At 48.7% G+C, this 17500-nt stretch overlaps 1 protein-coding gene across 1 annotated transcript in view; it reads right to left on the minus strand.

Annotated features, from left to right (window-relative positions):
- The window catches only part of stx1b (syntaxin 1B), a 31564-nt gene that overhangs the window by 13027 nt on the left and 1037 nt on the right, over nucleotides 1-17500 (minus strand). Inside the window, exons 2-3 of the mRNA XM_055152503.1 lie at nucleotides 5347-5421; nucleotides 3242-3341 (exon numbers count right to left, since the gene is read on the minus strand). Of these exons, the coding sequence (XP_055008478.1) occupies nucleotides 3242-3341; nucleotides 5347-5421 (175 nt within the window). The remainder of the gene's footprint in view (nucleotides 1-3241; nucleotides 3342-5346; nucleotides 5422-17500) is intronic.

Consider the following 17500-nt stretch of genomic DNA (forward strand, 5'->3'; position numbering starts at 1 on the left):
GTGTGTGTGTGTGTATGTGTGTGTGTGTACGTGTGTGTGTGTGTATGTATGTGTGTGTATGTATGTGTGTGTGTGTTGTGCAGCTGCAGCTGATTCTGGGTCAGATCTGATGTGAATAATGCATGATGGGAAATGTAGTGAAGCTTCATTTCCTCTGAGACGTTCAGACTCATTCAGATTTAACTCCACACTCGCCTCCGGATACAAATACTACAAATACTACTACAAATAATACTACAAATACTACTATGAATACTACAAATACTACTACAAATACTACAAATAATACTACAAATACTATTATGAATACTATTACAAATACTACAAATAATACTACAAATATTACAAATACTACCACAAATGCTACTATGAATACTACAAATAATACTGGAAATACGACTAGAAATACTACGAATACTACCACTACTAATATTATTATGGCTAGTACTGCCAATACTCCTACAATACTACTACGAGCACTACATCACACTCGTTGTGCGTCACACTAATGAAACATCAGGTTTGTCCAGTTGTGTTCAGCTTTGTGTTGTGTTTTTGTAGATTTATGGAGAATTGTTGTGTGGGAGCATGTGGGCGGAGCCTCGTACAGACTCGTACTGTGGGAGCATGGGGGCGGGGCCTCGTACAGACTCGTACAGTAGGAGTATGAGTGATGTAGGCTTGTGGGTGGAGCCTCGTACAGACTCGTACATGTCAGAGTTCTTGGTGTTTGTGATGAGGAACAGTGGGACCCGGGAGGAGCTCAGACACTGGGGGGTCTAATGATGTCACAGGAACAACACCCAACCACCAATCAGCTCTTACCTCATGCAGGGGGCGGGGCTTCGAGCATGCAGGGGGCGGGGCTTCACATGTAACAGTGACATCACTGGATAAACTGAAAACGGGAGCATGCAGCGTCCACAGCAACAGCGACATGCAAAAGTCCAGAGTGAAGCTTTAACGCACAAACACACAGATACACACAGATACACAAAGATACACACACATACACACAGATACACAAAGATACACACAGATACACACACACACAGATACAGATACACCCACAGACACACAAATACAGTAGCAGTAATAGTAGTATTTGCCGCATTTGCAGTAGTAGTAGTACAGTAGGAGTTGTAGTAGTAGTAGTAGTATTTGCAGTAGTAGTAGTAGTAGCAGTAGTAGTAGTAGTAGTAGTAGTAGGAGTATTTGCAGTAGTAGTAGTAGTAGTAGTAGTAGTAGTAGTAGTAGTATTTGCAGTAGTAGTAGTAGTATTTGCAGTAGTAGTAGTAGTATTTGCACAAGTAGTAGTAGTAGTATTTGCAGTTGTAGTAGCAGTACTAGCAGTATTTGCAGTAGTAGTAGTAGTATTTGCAGTAGTAGTAGTAGTAGTAGTATTTGCAGTAGTAGTAGTAGTATTTGCAGTAGTAGTAGTAGTAGCAGTAGTAGTTTGCAGTAGTAGTAGTAGTAGTAGTAGCAGTAGTAGTAGTAGTAGTAGTAGTAGTTGCAGTAGTAGTAGTAGTAGTAGTAGTAGTAGTAGTAGTGCAGTAGTAGTAGTAGTAGTAGTAGTAGTAGTAGCAGTAGTAGTAGTAGTAGTAGTAGTTAGTAGTAGTAGCAGTAGTAGTAGTAGTAGTAGTAGTAGTAGTAGTATTTGCAGTAGTAGTAGTAGTAGTAGTAGTAGTAGTAGTAGTTAGTAGCAGCAGTAGTAGTAGTAGTAGTAGTAGCGTAGTAGTAGTAGTAGTAGTACAGTAGTAGTAGTAGTAGTAGTAGTAGTAGTAGTAGTAGTAGTAGTAGTAGTAGTAGTAGTAGTAGTAGTAGTAGCAGTAGTAGTAGTAGTAGTAGTAGTAGCAGTAGTAGTAGTAGTAGTAGTAGTAGTAGTAGTAGTAGTAGTAGTAGTAGCAGTAGTAGTAGTAGTACCAGTAGTAGTAGTAGTAGTAGTAGTAGTAGTAGTAGTAGTAGTAGTAGTAGTAGTAGTACCATAGTAGTAGTAGTAGTAGTAGCAGTAGTAGTAGTAGTAGTAGTAGTAGTAGTAGTAGTAGCAGTAGTAGCCAGTAGTAGTAGTAGTAGTAGTAGTAGTAGTAGTAGCCAGTAGTAGTAGTAGTAGTAGTAGTAGTAGTAGTAGTAGTAGTAGTAGTAGTAGCAGTAGTAGTAGTAGTAGTAGTAGTAGTAGTAGTAGTAGTAGCAGTGTAGTAGTAGTAGCAGTAGTAGTAGTAGTAGTAGTAGTAGTAGTAGTAGTAGTAGTAGTAGTAGTAGCAGTAGTAGTAGTAGTAGTAGTAGTAGTAGTAGTAGTAGTAGTAGCAGTAGTAGTAGTAGTAGTAGTAGTAGTAGTAGTAGTAGTAGCAGTAGTAGCAGCAGTAGTAGTAGTAGTAGTAGTAGTAGTAGTAGTAGTAGTAGTAGTAGTAGTAGTAGTAGTAGTAGTAGTAGTAGTAGTAGTAGTAGTAGTAGTAGTAGTAGTAGTAGTAGCAGTAGTAGTAGTAGTAGTAGTAGTAGTAGTAGTAGTAGTAGTAGCAGTAGTAGTAGTAGTAGTAGTAGTAGTAGTAGCAGTAGTAGTAGCTAGTAGTAGTAGTAGTAGTAGTAGTAGTAGTAGTAGTAGTAGTAGCAGTAGTAGTAGTAGCAGTAGTAGTAGCAGTAGTAGTAGTAGCAGTAGTAGTAGTAGTAGTAGTAGTAGTAGTAGTAGTAGTAGTAGTAGTAGTAGTAGTAGTAGTAGTAGTAGTAGTAGTAGTAGTAGTAGTAGCAGTAGTAGTAGCAGTAGTAGCAGTAGTAGTAGTAGTAGTAGTAGTAGTAGTAGTAGTAGTAGTAGTAGTAGTAGTAGTAGTAGTAGTAGTAGTAGTAGTAGTAGTAGCAGTAGTAGTAGTAGCAGTAGTAGTAGTAGTAGTAGTAGTAGTAGTAGCGTAGTAGTAGTAGTAGTAGTAGCAGTAGTAGTAGTAGTAGTAGTAGTAGTAGTAGTAGTAGTAGTAGTAGTAGTAGTAGTAGTAGTAGTAGTAGTAGTAGTAGTAGTAGTAGTAGTAGTAGTAGTAGTAGTAGTAGTAGTAGTAGTAGTAGTAGTAGTAGTAGTAGTAGTAGTAGTAGTAGTAGTAGTAGTAGTAGTAGCAGTAGTAGTAGTAGTAGTAGTAGTAGTAGTAGTAGTAGTAGTAGTAGTAGCAGTAGTAGTAGTAGTAGTAGTAGTAGTAGTAGTAGTAGTAGTAGTAGTAGTAGTAGTAGTAGTAGTAGTAGTAGTAGTAATAGTAGTACTCACTCTCGTCGGGGTTGGGTGCAGCGAGGATGGCACTGTGCTGCTTCTTCACCTGCTCCACGTCCTCAGACAGTTTCTCTATACAGCCCCTGATCTCCTCCACCTGAAACACACAGTACTACAAGTACTACAAGTACTAGTACTACAGTACAAATACTGTTGAGTCTATACAGCCCCTGATCCCCTCCACCTGAAACACACACACTACTACAGTACTGTAGTACTGTAGTACTGTAGTGCTGTTGAGTGTTTGTGTCAGGAGTGTTTGTGACCCCTGACCCTTGACCCCTGTGCTGTCTGGTGTTGGGGTCGTGGGTCAAAGGTCGTGGCTCGTGTTTCTTGTTTGTTTAAATGAAGATGTGGAAATGTTCACGGTCGACACCAAACTCCACCAACTCTGACTCCACCGACTCTGACTCCACCGACTCCGACTCCACCGACTCCGACTCCACCGACTCTGACTCCTTCGACTCCACCGACTCCGACTCCACCGACTCTGACTCTACAGACTCCGACTCCACCGACTCTGACTCCACCGACTCTGACTCCACCGACTCCACCGACTCCGACTCCACCGACTCTGACTCCACCGACTCTGACTCTACAGACTCCGACTCCACAGACTCTGACTCCACAGACTCCGACTCCACAGACTCTGACTCCACAGACTCTGACTCCACCGACTCCACCGACTCCGACTCCGACTCCACCGACTCCGACTCCACCGACTCCGACTCCACCGACTCCGACTCCACAGACTCTGACTCCACAGACTCTGACTCTACAGACTCCGACTCCACAGACTCTGACTCCACCGACTCCACCGACTCTGACTCCACCGACTCCACAGACTCTGACTCCACAGACTCTGACTCCACCGACTCCACCGACTCTGACTCCACCGACTCCACAGACTCTGACTCCACTGACTCCTCCGACTCCACCGACTCCGACTCCACCGACTCCGACTCCACCAACTCCGACTCCACCGACTCTGACTCTACAGACTCCGACTTCACCAACTCTGACTCCACCGACTCCGACTCCACCGACACCGACTCCACAGACTCTGACTCCACAGACTCTGACTCTACAGACTCCGACTCCACCAACTCCGACTTCACCGACTCCGACTCCACCGACTCCGACTCCTCCGACTCCGACTCCACCGACTCCACCGACTCCGACTCCTCCGACTCCGACTCCACCGACTCCACAGACTCCACAGACTCTGACTCTACAGACTCCGACTCCACCGACTCTGACTCCACAGACTCTGACTCCACCGACTCTGACTCCACCAACTCTGACTCCACCAACTCTGACTCCACCAACTCTGACTCCACCGACTCTGACTCCACAGACTCTGACTCCACCGACTCTGACTCCACCGACTCTGACTCCATCGACTCTGACTCCACCGACTCTGACTCCACCGACTCCGACTTTACAGACTCTGACTCCACCGACTCTGACTCCATCGACTCTGACTCTACAGACTCTGACTCTACAGACTCTGACTCCACCGACTCTGACTCCAGGTCAGTTTGTGTGGAAAACCCTCACCCCTCTCTGACCTTTGACCCCTGAACCCGCCCTAAACGAACCCTCCGACAGAACCAACTGAACCAACAGAACCGACAGAACCAACAGAACCGACAGAACCAACAGAACCCTGCAAACTCTCAGATTTAACCCATGTTGTGTTGTTGTGTTGTTGTGTTGTTCTGTTGTTCTGTTGTTGTGTTGTTGTGTTGTTGTGTTGTTCTGTTGTTGTGTTGTTGTGTTGTTGTTTTCACACTCAGAGCTGTTCCTTGTGTTTGTTTGTTTGTTTGTTTGTTTATTCTGAGTCTGTTACATCTGCAAACCTCCAAACGCTCTGTTCCACCTTGTGATGTCATCAAGTTCTCAGCTCCTTTTCTCTTTAGTTCAGTCGAGATCAAAACTCCACGACTGAAATGATCCACATGATTCTAGTGAAGGTGTGTGGAGTTTAAAAACACAGTGGAGCATCACCACATGATGACATCACAGGGTGGAACAGAGTGTTTTCTGGTGTTAAATGTGCAGGGGTCACGTCGGGGTCACGTCGGGGTCATGTGACTGACCTGCTCGAAGAACTCGTCCATGAAGTGGTCCCTGTCGACCTGCACCACCTCCTCGTCATCATCGCTGTCCTTCGCCTGAAACAGAGACAGGGTCAGAGGTCAGAGAGTCACAGGGGTCAGAGGTCAGAGAGTCACAGGGGTCAGAGGTCAGAGAGTCACAGGGGTCAGAGGTCAGAGAGTCACAGGGGTCAGAGGTCAGAGAGTCACAGGGGTCACAGGGGTCAAACATCAACATTAACCTTTTACAGCCCGACGAGATCGAACACGAAAACCGGAAAAACGTTTACAGACCCGCGCAGAACTTTCAAAAAACCCGAAACCCGACTTTTCCCCTGAAAATGTGACAGTCGTGTTTTTTTTCCCGTCAGATTTATTTCTTCTCCTGCGTCTCTCGCTGCGACGACGTCGGGAAAACGAGTGTCCAGCAGGAGTTTTGTTTTGGTCCAGAGTCAGTGGCTCCGTCCGTTTTGATTGGACCAAACTTTACCAGAGTGTGTCGAGTCTAAACGGTCGACGTTCTGAGTAGAGTCTGACCGATATGGATTTTGCTGTGGCCGATATGAAACCGATATAATGGGAGTTGGAGCTGCCGATATAATCACCGATATATTTAGTGATGTAAAAATTCACTGTAAATGTTGAATTGTTTAAAAAACTTAGGTTTGTCTCTGGTGGATTTTAAATTGGGTTTATTTAGGAAACATTTATTGTTCTTCTGACTCTTTACATCATATTTACAGACAGTAGGTTGGTTTAATGGCATTTTTGCATCACATTCTAGACACTAGTGATGTTTATTCCAGTTCTTTTTAGAGAACCGGCTCTTTTGGCTCGGCTCACTAAAAGCTGCTGGTTCTTTTGGCTCCCAAGTGGCTCTTCAGATTGTTTTGTTGCAAGCAGGACTAAAGCAGGTCTAAAGCAGGACTGAATCAGGACTGAACCAGGTCTAAACCAGGACTGAAAAAGGACTAAACCAGGTCTAAACCAGGTCTAAACCAGAACTGAACCAGGACTGAACCAGGTCTAAACCAGGACTGAAAAAGGACTAAACCAGGACTAAAAGAGATCTAGACCACGTGTAAAACAGGACTAAACCAGAACTGAACCAGGACTGAGTGTCGGGACTCGGTCTCTATCTCGTGCCCAAGATTAGTCCTGGTTTATTTATTTTATACTAAACTACAGCCAAATATTCAAGTTTTTTTTTATCCTATGTACACACAAATTTCTCAAAGTTTCGTTTTCAGCCGCTGCCGCTGTCAAACCACGAGTCTGCAGGCGGCGTGAAGAGAAAAAAAGTGAGAAAAAGAAAACACGGCTCCTAATAAGGATCAGGCTCCCGTCGTTCGCTTCAAAGAGTCGGATCGAAGAGCCATTTCATTCGCGACCGACCCATAACTAGCGCTATTAGCCTTTAGCCGTAAATGCTGCGCACCGTGGTAATTAATTATATGTGCAAATGTCATAATTCACACGTCTGTTCACAGCTCATTTACACAATGCAGCTCCAGTCACAAATATACGACCAATACAGTCACTTTACAACAGACCAACAGAAAACAGCCTGTTTATGTGCAGCAGCTAAGCCATAACAAATGACCAAAACTAGCTTCAAAGTCGACATGCTTCAACACTCAGCCTCACACAGGCTCCTCCCACATCACACAGGCTCCTCCCACATCACACAGGCTCCTCCCACATCACACAGGCTCCTCCCACATCACAAGTCTGAACTAATAAATGTCCTTTTAATCCAGACTCAAACTGATTGTCCGTAAAAAGAAAATAATCTCAGTGTTTGATCTGTGTGTGAGTGTAAACAAACACACGTGTGTGACGTGACTCTGTGGTGTGTTCAGGGACAGTACGGACACACACACACACACACACACACACACAAACACGCACACACACAGACAAATGACTCCGCAGATAAATACTGATGTGGAGTCACATATTTGGACATTTATCTGTCTGTGAACTGGATTAAATGAACAGAATGTAGAGAGTCTAAGATTTTTAACGACATATCACATGCCCACGTGAAATATCGGCCCCTATCAGCAAACATATCGACCAATAGCCGATATGCCTCCAGGTGCCCATATCGGCCGATAATATCGGCCAACCGATATATCAGTCAGGCTCTAGTTCTGAGCGTCTGTGTCAGAACAAGTGAAAAAGTCCAAACTCCAAGTGCAGATTCTCACATAAATGAACAAATGACACGTCTCGGTCCTTTGCTGTTTTTATGTTCAGGTTTATTTGAGTCCAAATGTCCAAATCCAAATGTAATAAACTCATGGAAACACAGAAGTGATGTGGCTCTGTCTCCGTTCAGTCTGCAGGTTTAACGCTCAATTCAGATTTTTTTGTGAAATCTGATGTTTTTTCGAGGTCGTTCACATTTCCAGTTAAATGTGACTTGTATGTGACTCCAGTGTGAACATTAAACGGTCCAAAAGTGTCCCACATGTGACACTGGAGACACGACGACGTCAACCGCAGCGAGCGTCTCTGTGTTTACACAAGTTGAACAAACATGGACGCAGCATCGAGCACCTGGAGATTTTAAAGTTCCTCTCGTACCGGAGCCACAACATGAACAACTGACTTGTTTTAAGGAGGAGATTGAGAAGGAGAAGGACCAGGTTTTTGGTGGTGGTGTTTTGTGTAGTGCGACCAAACGTCCGTTTTTCCCCAGACATGGCTGTATTTTGCGTCCTGTCTGGGGCATCCGTTTTTTTTTTTAAAGTGATGCAAATGTCCAGGTTTTCATTTCCGTTCATTGGGGACATTAAACTGAGCGTCTCTCGTCTGTGACTCAGAAGGAGCGAGACACAAACAGTCGGTCAGTCTGAAACACACTGAAACACAAAAGAACATTTAACAACGACTTGGACAAGAAATTGTCAGTTTTCCGTCCCGGTCGGGACAAGTGTGAGTCCATGTGCACAGGTTGAGGTGAGAGTTCAGTGTCCCTCGTTTATCGTGGGGGTTATGTTCTAAAAATAACCTGCGATAGTTGAAATCCACGAAGTATCAACTTTATATTTTACAATTATTCTATCTGTTTTAAGTCTGTAAAACCTCAACACAAACTTTATACACTTTTCTCCGACAGGATCGACAGGTGCAACACTTTTTACTTCCTTCTTCAAACTTGTTGCTGCTGTCGTCCTTTTGTTATTTTCCTCCTTCTTTATGTAACAAACTGAACATTCATTTATTCCATAATGGAGCCGACAGAGTAGAGTCCAGTACAGGACCACACCTGCCAGGACAGGACCACACCTGCCAGTACAGGACCGCACCCGCCAGGACAGGACCACACCCGCCAGGACAGGACCGCATCCGCCAGGACAGGACCGCACCTGCCCGTTAACCAGAGATTATATCAAACTTTTGAGCTGCCTACACCACAGACTGAACCAAGACTAAACCAGGACTAAACCAGGACTGATTCCAGGACTGAAGAGGAGGACTAATCCACGACTGAACTCGGACTAAAACAGAACGCCGCAATTGCCCGATCGCGCTTTGTGGTCAAACTGCTCGGCGTTTTCTCTCTTAAATCCAAGATTAGTCCTGGTTTTCACAAACGGAAATATGGTCCCTAGTTTTGTGGTTCAGTCCGTTGAAAGGAACGTGTGGATGTGGAGACGGAGCCAAGAGTGGAGATGTGCTTCACTTCAGTCACATGGATCATGAACAGTTTTCTCTACTTCAGTGCAGAATAGTGACGTTTGTGTCTTGTTGATGACGTGTAGGTGGATGAATGTGACCTGACTGTTCACACTCAAGTCACATGTTAAAGATCAGATATGGATCAGTTTCAGGAGCACAGATCCAAGTGTGAAAACATCACATCTGTGTGGTTCATTAAAAGATCAAATACAGGAACACAGAGACAAAAAATCAGATTTGGGTCACTTCAGGTGCATCTGAACACAGCCTCTGTGACCTGGACCTGACTCCAGCTGTTTCCACGACCTGCACCAGTCAAGTCATGGGGACATTGACCTTTTTTTATTTTTGTTTTGAAACAATAAGGAGATTTTTGAGTTTTGATTTTGATATTTTGCACTTTTGCAGCTAAGACCTGAAATTAAACATTTTTCTGTCCAAAAAGTCTTTACATGTTTGTGTGAGTTTTTTTTTTTTTCATGTTTATTTCTGGTCCAGTAGTTTTTCTTAGAGCCACACGACACGAGTCCAGCAGCAGATTTGTGTTGAAAAAAAAAAAAAGAACACTTCATTAGGGGTTTAAACACAAAGTTAAGAAAAAAATCCAGACGAGGACAAATGATCTAAACCTGTTCTCAGGTCTGAAGCAGAAGAACAGACGGAGAAACATCTGAGGAGAACAGTTAAACCTCTAGAACACGGAGAACGAGCTTCTCATTGTAAACTTTTCTTCTTCAGACGCTGAACTCTGGAGCAAAACTTTGGGACTTTTATCAAGAATTAAAATAAAAATAAACCTGGTTATAAAAATAAACCATAGACCTGGTTCAGATCTGGTTCAGACTTGGTCTAGTCTTGTTTTTGAGTCTTATTTCTGTGACTAATGTGCGTTACATAAGTGTGAGTGAAGAGGAGGATCTTTTCACAATAAAACCACATCAGGTTTTTATTTTGAAATCTGACCAAAGACCAAAGACCACAGACGAGAGACCAGACCAGAGACCAGAGACCAGACCAAAGACCAGACCAAACCAAAGACCAGACCAGAGACCAGACCAAAGACCAGACCAACCAGACCAGACCAGACCAGACCAAAGACCAGACCAAAGACCAGACCAAAGACCAGACCAGACCAGACCAGACCAGACCAGAGACCAGACCAAAGACCAGACCAGACCAGAAAGACCAGACCAGACCAGACCAGACCAGACCAGACCAGACCAGAAGACCAGACCAGACCAAAGACCAGACCAAAGACCAGACAGACCAAAGACCAGAGACCAGACCAGACCAGACCAAAGACCAGACCAACCAGACCAGACCAGACCAGACCAAGAGACCAGACCAGACCAGACCAGACCAGAAGACCAGACCAAAGACCAAAGACCAGACCAAAGACCAGACCAACCAACCAGACCAGACCAGACCAGACCAGACCAGACCAAAGACCAAGACCAGACAGACCAGACCAAAGACCAGACCAAAGACCAAAGACCAGACCAGACCAGACCAGACCAAAGACCAGACCAGACCAAAGACCAGACCAAAGACCAGACCAAAGACCAGACCAGAGACCAGACCAGACCAGACCAGACCAGACCAGACCAAAAGACCAGACCAGACCAGACCAGAAAGACCAAAGACCAACCAGACCAGACCAGACCAGACCAAAGACCAGACCAGACCAGACCAGACCAGACCAGACCAAGACCAGACCAGACCAGACCAGACCAGACCAAAGACCAGACCAAAGACCAGACCAGACCAGACCAGACCAAGACCAGACCAGACCACAAAGACCAGACCAAAGACCAGACCAGAGAAAAGACCAGACCAGACCAAAGACCAGACCAAAGACCAGACCAGACCAAAGACCAGACCAGACCAAAGACCAGACCAAAGACCAGACCAAAGACCAGACCAGACCAGACCAGACCAAAGACCAGACCAGACCAGACCACCAAGACCAAAGACCAGACCAAAGACCAGACCAGACCAGACCAGAGACCAGACCAGACCAGAGACCAAAGACCAGACCAACCAGACCAAAGACCAGACCAGACCAGACCAGAGACCAGACCAGACCAAAGACCAGACCAACCAGACCAGACCAAAGACCAGACCAGACCAAAGACCAGACCAGAGAAGACCAAAGACCAGACCAGACCAGACCAGACCAGACCAGACCAAAGACCAGACCAACCAGACCAAAGACCAGACCAAAGACCAGACCAGAAGACCAGAGACCAGACCAAAGACCAGACCAGACCAGACCAACCAGACCAGACCAGACCAGACCAAAGACCAGACCAGAAGACCAAAGACCAAAGACCAGACCAGACCAGACCAGACCAGACCAGACCAAAGACCAAAGACCAGACCAAAGACCAGACCAGACCAAAGACCAGACCAAAGACCAGACCAGACCAAAGACCAGACCAGAGACCAGACCAGACCAGACCAGACCAAAGACCAGAAGACCAGACCAGACCAGACCAGACCAGACCAGACCAGACCAGACCAGACCAGACCAGACCAAAGACCAGACCAAAGACCAGACCAGACCAGACCAAAAAGACCAGACCAGACCAGACCAGACCAGACCAGACCAACCAGACCAGAGACCAGACCAAAGACCAGACCAAAGACCAGACCAGACCAGACCAGACCAGACCAGACCAGACCAGACCAGACCAGACCAGACCAGACCAAAGACCAGACCAAGACCAGACCAAAGACCAGACCAGACCAGACCAGACCAGACCAGACCAGACCAAAGACCAGACCAAAGACCAGACCAACCAGACCAGACCAGACCAGACCACCAGACCAGACCAGAAGACCAGACCAGACCAAAGACCAGAGACCAGACCAGACCAAAGACCAGACCAGACCAGACCAGACCAAAGACCAGACCAAAGACCAGACCAAAGACCAGAGACCAGACCAGACCAGACCAGACCAGACCAACAGACCAGACCAGACCAGACCAAAGACCAGACCAACCAGACCAAAGACCAAAGACCAGACCAGACCAGACCAGACCAGACCAGACCAGACCAAAGACCAGACCAGACCAAAGACCAGACCAAAAACCAGAGACCAGACCAAAGACCAGACCAAAGACCAGACAGACCAGACCAGACCAAAGACCAGACCAGACCAGACCAAAGACCAGACCAGACCAGACCAGACCAAAGACCAGACCAAAGACCAGACCAGACCAGACCAGACCAAAGACCAGACCAAAGACCAGACCAGACCAAAGACCAGACCAAAGACCAGACCAAAGACCAGACCAGACCAGACCAGACCAGACCAAAGACCAGACCAAAGACCAGACCAAAGACCAGACCAACCAGACCAGACCAGACCAGAGACCAGACCAAAGACCAGACCAGACCAAAAATCAGACCAGACCAGACCAGAGACCAAAGACCAGAGACCAGAGACCAGACCAGACCAAAGACCAGACCAGACCAAAGACCAGACCAAAGACCAGACCAGACCAGACCAAAGACCAGAGACCAGACCAAGGACCAGACCAAAGACCAGACCAGACCAAAGATCAGAGACCAAAGACCAGAGACCAGAGACCAGACCAAAGACCAGATCAGACCAGACCAGACCAGACCAGACCAGACCAGACCAAAGACCAGACCAGAGACCAGAGACCAGACCAAAGACCAGACCAGACCAGACCAGACCAGACCAGACCAAAGACCAGACCAGACCAGACCAAAAAACAGACCAGACCAGACCAAAGACCAGACCAGAGACCAAAGACCAGAGACCAGAGACCAGACCAGACCAAAGACCAGACCAGACCAGAGACCAGACCAAAGACCAGAGACCAGACCAGAAGACCAGACCAGACAGACCAGACCAAAGACCAGACCAGACCAGACCAGACCAGACCAGACCAGACCAGACCAGACCAGACCAGACCAAAGACCAGACCAAAGACCAGACCAGACCAAAGACCAGACCAGACCAAAGACCAGACCAAAGACCAGACCAGACCAAAGACCAGACCAGAGTCTAAATAAAAGGATCGCGCTGAAATCTGAGACACAGACAGATGAACAAACACTGTCCTGTCCACACAACACACCCTGACCCAGATGCCCTCCCAGACCCTGTGTGTGTCAGATGCCCTCCCAGACCCTGTGTGTGTCAGATGCCCTCCCAGACCCTGTGTGTGTCAGATGCCCTCCCAGACCCTGTGTGTGTCAGATGCCCTCCCAGACCCTGTGTGTGTCAGATGCCCTCCCAGACCCTGTGTGTGTCAGATGCCCTCCCGGTGTCACTGATCGGGGAAAAAAGGGAAAAAACCTTTGTGGATTTGAGTTTTACAGATTTGTAAAATAATCTCAGTGTGAGCGCAAAAAGACGCACAAAGACGCACAACAGACACACACACACACACACACACACACACAGCAGGGGCGTGCACGTGAGTGTGTGAGCGTGCACGTGAGGCAGAGTCAAGGACGACGCTCCGGACAGAAGTCGTGTTTACAACATGAGACCCGTCGATTTCAGCACCACGGACAGAGACCAGCAACAGAACCAGAATCAAACCCACAACCTCCTGAGGAATCAAACCCACAACCTCCTGAGGAATCAAACCCACAACCTCCTGAGGAATCAAACCCACAACCTCCTGAGGAATCAAACCCACAACCTCCTGAGGAATCAAACCCACAACCTCCTGAAGAATCAAACCCACAACCTCCTGAGGAATCAAACCCACAACCTCCAACAGAATCAAACCCACAACCTCCTGAAGAATCAAACCCACAACCTCCAACAGAATCAAACCCACAACCTCCAACAGAATCAAACCCACAACCTCCTGAGGAATCAAACCCACAACCTCCTGAAGAATCAAACCCACAACCTCCTGAGGAATCAAACCCACAACCTCCAACAGAATCAAACCCACAACCTCCTGAAGAATCAAACCCACAACCTCCAACAGAATCAAACCCACAACCTCCAACAGAATCAAACCCACAACCTCCTGAGGAATCAAACCCACAACCTCCTGAGGAATCAAACCCACAACCTCCAACAGAATCAAACACACAACCTCCTGAAGAATCAAACCCACAACCTCCTGAAGAATCAAACCCACAACCTCCTGAGGAATCAAACCCACAACCTCCTGAGGAATCAAACCCACAACCTCCAACAGAATCAAACACACAACCTCCTGAAGAATCAAACCCACAACCTCCTGAAGAATCAAACCCACAACCTCCAACAGAATCAAACCCACAACCTCCTGAAGAATCAAACCCACAACCTCCTGAAGAATCAAACCCACAACCTCCAACAGAATCAAACCCACAACCTCCTGAAGAATCAAACCCACAACCTCCTGAGGAATCAACCCACAACCTCCAACAGAATCAAACCCACAACCTCTCCTGAAGAATCAAACCCACAACCTCCTGAGGAATCAAACCACAACCTCCAACAGAATCAAACCCACAACCTCACAACTGAGAATCAAACCCACAACCTCCTGAAGAATCAAACCCACAACCTCCTGAGAATCAAACCCACAACCTCCAAAGAATCAAACCCACAACCTCCTGAAGAATCAAACCCACAACCTCCAACAGAATCAAACCCACAACCTCCAATCACAACCTCCTGAAGAATCAAACCACAACCTCCTGAAGAATCAAACCCACAACCTCCTGAAGAATCAAACCCACAACCTCCTGAATCAAACCACAACCTGAATCAAACCAAAACCTGAAATCAAACCCACAACCTCCTGATGAGGAGCGTCACTTTTTCTTTAAATTCTGAGAAGCACAAAAACATTTTGTATAAATTCAAATTCTACAAACTCCAAAAACTCCAGAAACACGAATCTGAAACAACACCAGAGTCTGACCTGCCCAGTGTCAGCGGGCACCAGGACGGGCACAGAGGGATGGGCACAGAGGGATGGGCACAGAGGGACGGGCACAGAGGGATGGGCACAGAGGGACGGGCACAGGGGGATGGGCACAGAGGGACGGGCACAGAGGGGGCACAGGAGGGACGGGCACAGAGGGACGGGCACAGAGGGATGGGGCACAGGGGACGGGCACAGGGGGATGGGCACAGAGGGCACAGAGGGCACAGGGGACGGGCACAGAGGGCACAGAGGGATGGGCACAGAGGGATGGGCACAGAGGGACGGGCACAGGGGACGGGACAGAGGGACGGGCACAGGGAGGGACGGGCACAGAGGGACGGGCACAGAGGGACGGGCACAGGGGGATGGGCACAGAGGGATGGGCACAGGGACGGGCACAGGGGATGGGCACAGAGGGAACGGGCACAGAGGGATGGGCACAGGGGGACGGGACGGGCACAGGGGGGCACGGGACGGGCACAGAGGGACGGGCACAGAGGGACGGGCACAGAGGGACGGGCACAGAGGGACGGGCACAGAGGGACGGGCACAGGGGGACGGGCACAGAGGGACGGGCACAGAGGGACGGGCACAGGGGGATGGGCACAGAGGGATGGGCACAGGGGGATGGGCACAGAGAGACGGGCACAGAGAGACGGGCACAGGGGATGGGCACAGGGGGGATGGGCACAGAGAGACGGGCACAGGGATGGCACAGGGGGACGGGCACAGGGGGATGGGCACAGGGGATGAGGCACAGAGGGACGGGCACAGGGGGATGGGCACAGAGGACGGGCACAGAGGGATGGGCACAGAGGGACGGGCACAGGGGGGGGCACAGGGGCACAGAGGGAGGGCACAGGGGGACGGGCACAGGGGGATGGGCACAGAGGGATGGGCACAGGGGGATGGGCACAGAGAGACGGGCACAGAGGACGGGCACAGAGGATGGGCACAGGGAGGGGGCACAGGGGGATGGGCACAGGGGGATGGGCACAGGGGGATGGGCACAGGGGGATGGGCACAGGGGGACGGGCACAGAGAGACGGGCACAGGGGGTGGGCACAGGGGTGGTGGTGATGCCAGGGAGAGTTGTGTAACTGCAAATACTACAGAGTAACATGACGGGCATCAGGCGCTCCTGGGTCAGGAGGAAAACCTGTGCCAACGCACCACGCCCTCTGTGCCTCTCTGTACCCGCCTCTCTGTACCCGCCTCTCTGTACCCTCCTCTCTGTACCCGCCTCTCTGCCTCTCTGCTCCCTCTCTCTGTACCCTCCTCTCTGTACCCGCCTCTCTGTACCCTCTCCCTGTCCTCTCTGCCTCTCTGTACCTCCTCTCTGTACCCCCTCTCTGTACCCGCCTCTCTGTGTACTCTCTGCCTCTCTGTACCCTCCTCTCTGTACCCGCCTCTCTGTACCGCCTCTCTGTCCGCCTCTCTGTACCCGCCTCCTCTCTGTACCCTCCTCTCTGTACCCGCCTCTCTGTACCCGCCTCTCTGTGCCCGCCTCTCTGTACCCGCCTCTCTGTACCCGCCTCTCTGTACCCTCCTCTCTGTACCCGCCTCTCTGTACCCGCCTCTCTGTACCCGCCCCGCCTCTCTGTACCCTCCTCTCTGTCTCTCTGTACCCGCCTCTCTGTGCCTCTCTGTGCCTCTCTCCCTGCCTCTCTGTACCCGCCTCTCTGTACCCGCCTCTCTGTACCCGCTCTGAACAGGGACCATGATGTTTTGCTCAGATTCTGAATGATCCAAAAACATGAATCTAAAGGTGAAAGAAAAAAACTCGAGCAACAAGAATCCAGACTGGTCCTGGTCTGGTCCTGGTCCTGGTCTGGTCCTGGTCCTGGTCCTGGTCCTGGTCCTGGTCCTGGTCCTGGTCTGGTCCTGGTCTGGTCTGGTCTGGTCCTGGTCCTGGTCCTGGTCCTGGTCCTGGTCCTGGTCCTGGTCTGGTCCTGGTCTGGTCCTGGTCCTGGTCCCTGGTCCTGGTCTGGTCCTGGTCTGGGAGGGGCCCATGGTGCAGATTGTCATCCTCACTTCTGTCAGTCTGCCCCGGGGCGTCTGTGGCTGCAGCAGGAGCTCACAGCCCCAAGTGAAGAGTACACACTCTGAAGTACTGAAGTACACACTCTGAAGTACTGAAGTACACACTCTGAAGTACTGAAGTACACGCTGTGAAGTACAAGTATTAGCTCCGAATATTCTGTATGAGTATGAACATAACTCCAGTGAGAGAGACCAGTCTGGACCTGGTTTAGTCCTGGTGTAGACCTGGTTTAGACCTGGTTTAATCCTGGTTTAGTCCTGGTTTAGTTCTGGTTTAGACCTGGTTTAGTCCTGGTTTAGTCCTGGTTTAGTTCTGGTTTAGACCTGGTTTAGTCCTGGTTTAGTCCTGGTTTAGACCTGGTTTAGTCCTGGTTTAGACCTGGTTTAGACCTGGTTTAGTCCTGGTTTAGTTCTTAAATCAAAGCCCATCGTGCACGCGCGGGTGTCACGCCGGTGCGCGGTCACGTGAACCCGGCTGAACCCGCGAGGAGGCGGCGCGTGGCG

This window comes from Boleophthalmus pectinirostris, unplaced genomic scaffold (genome assembly GCF_026225935.1).
Source record: "Boleophthalmus pectinirostris isolate CB_2022bp ecotype Guang Dong unplaced genomic scaffold, ASM2622593v1 HiC_scaffold_17, whole genome shotgun sequence".
NCBI lineage: Eukaryota > Metazoa > Chordata > Actinopteri > Gobiiformes > Gobiidae > Boleophthalmus > Boleophthalmus pectinirostris.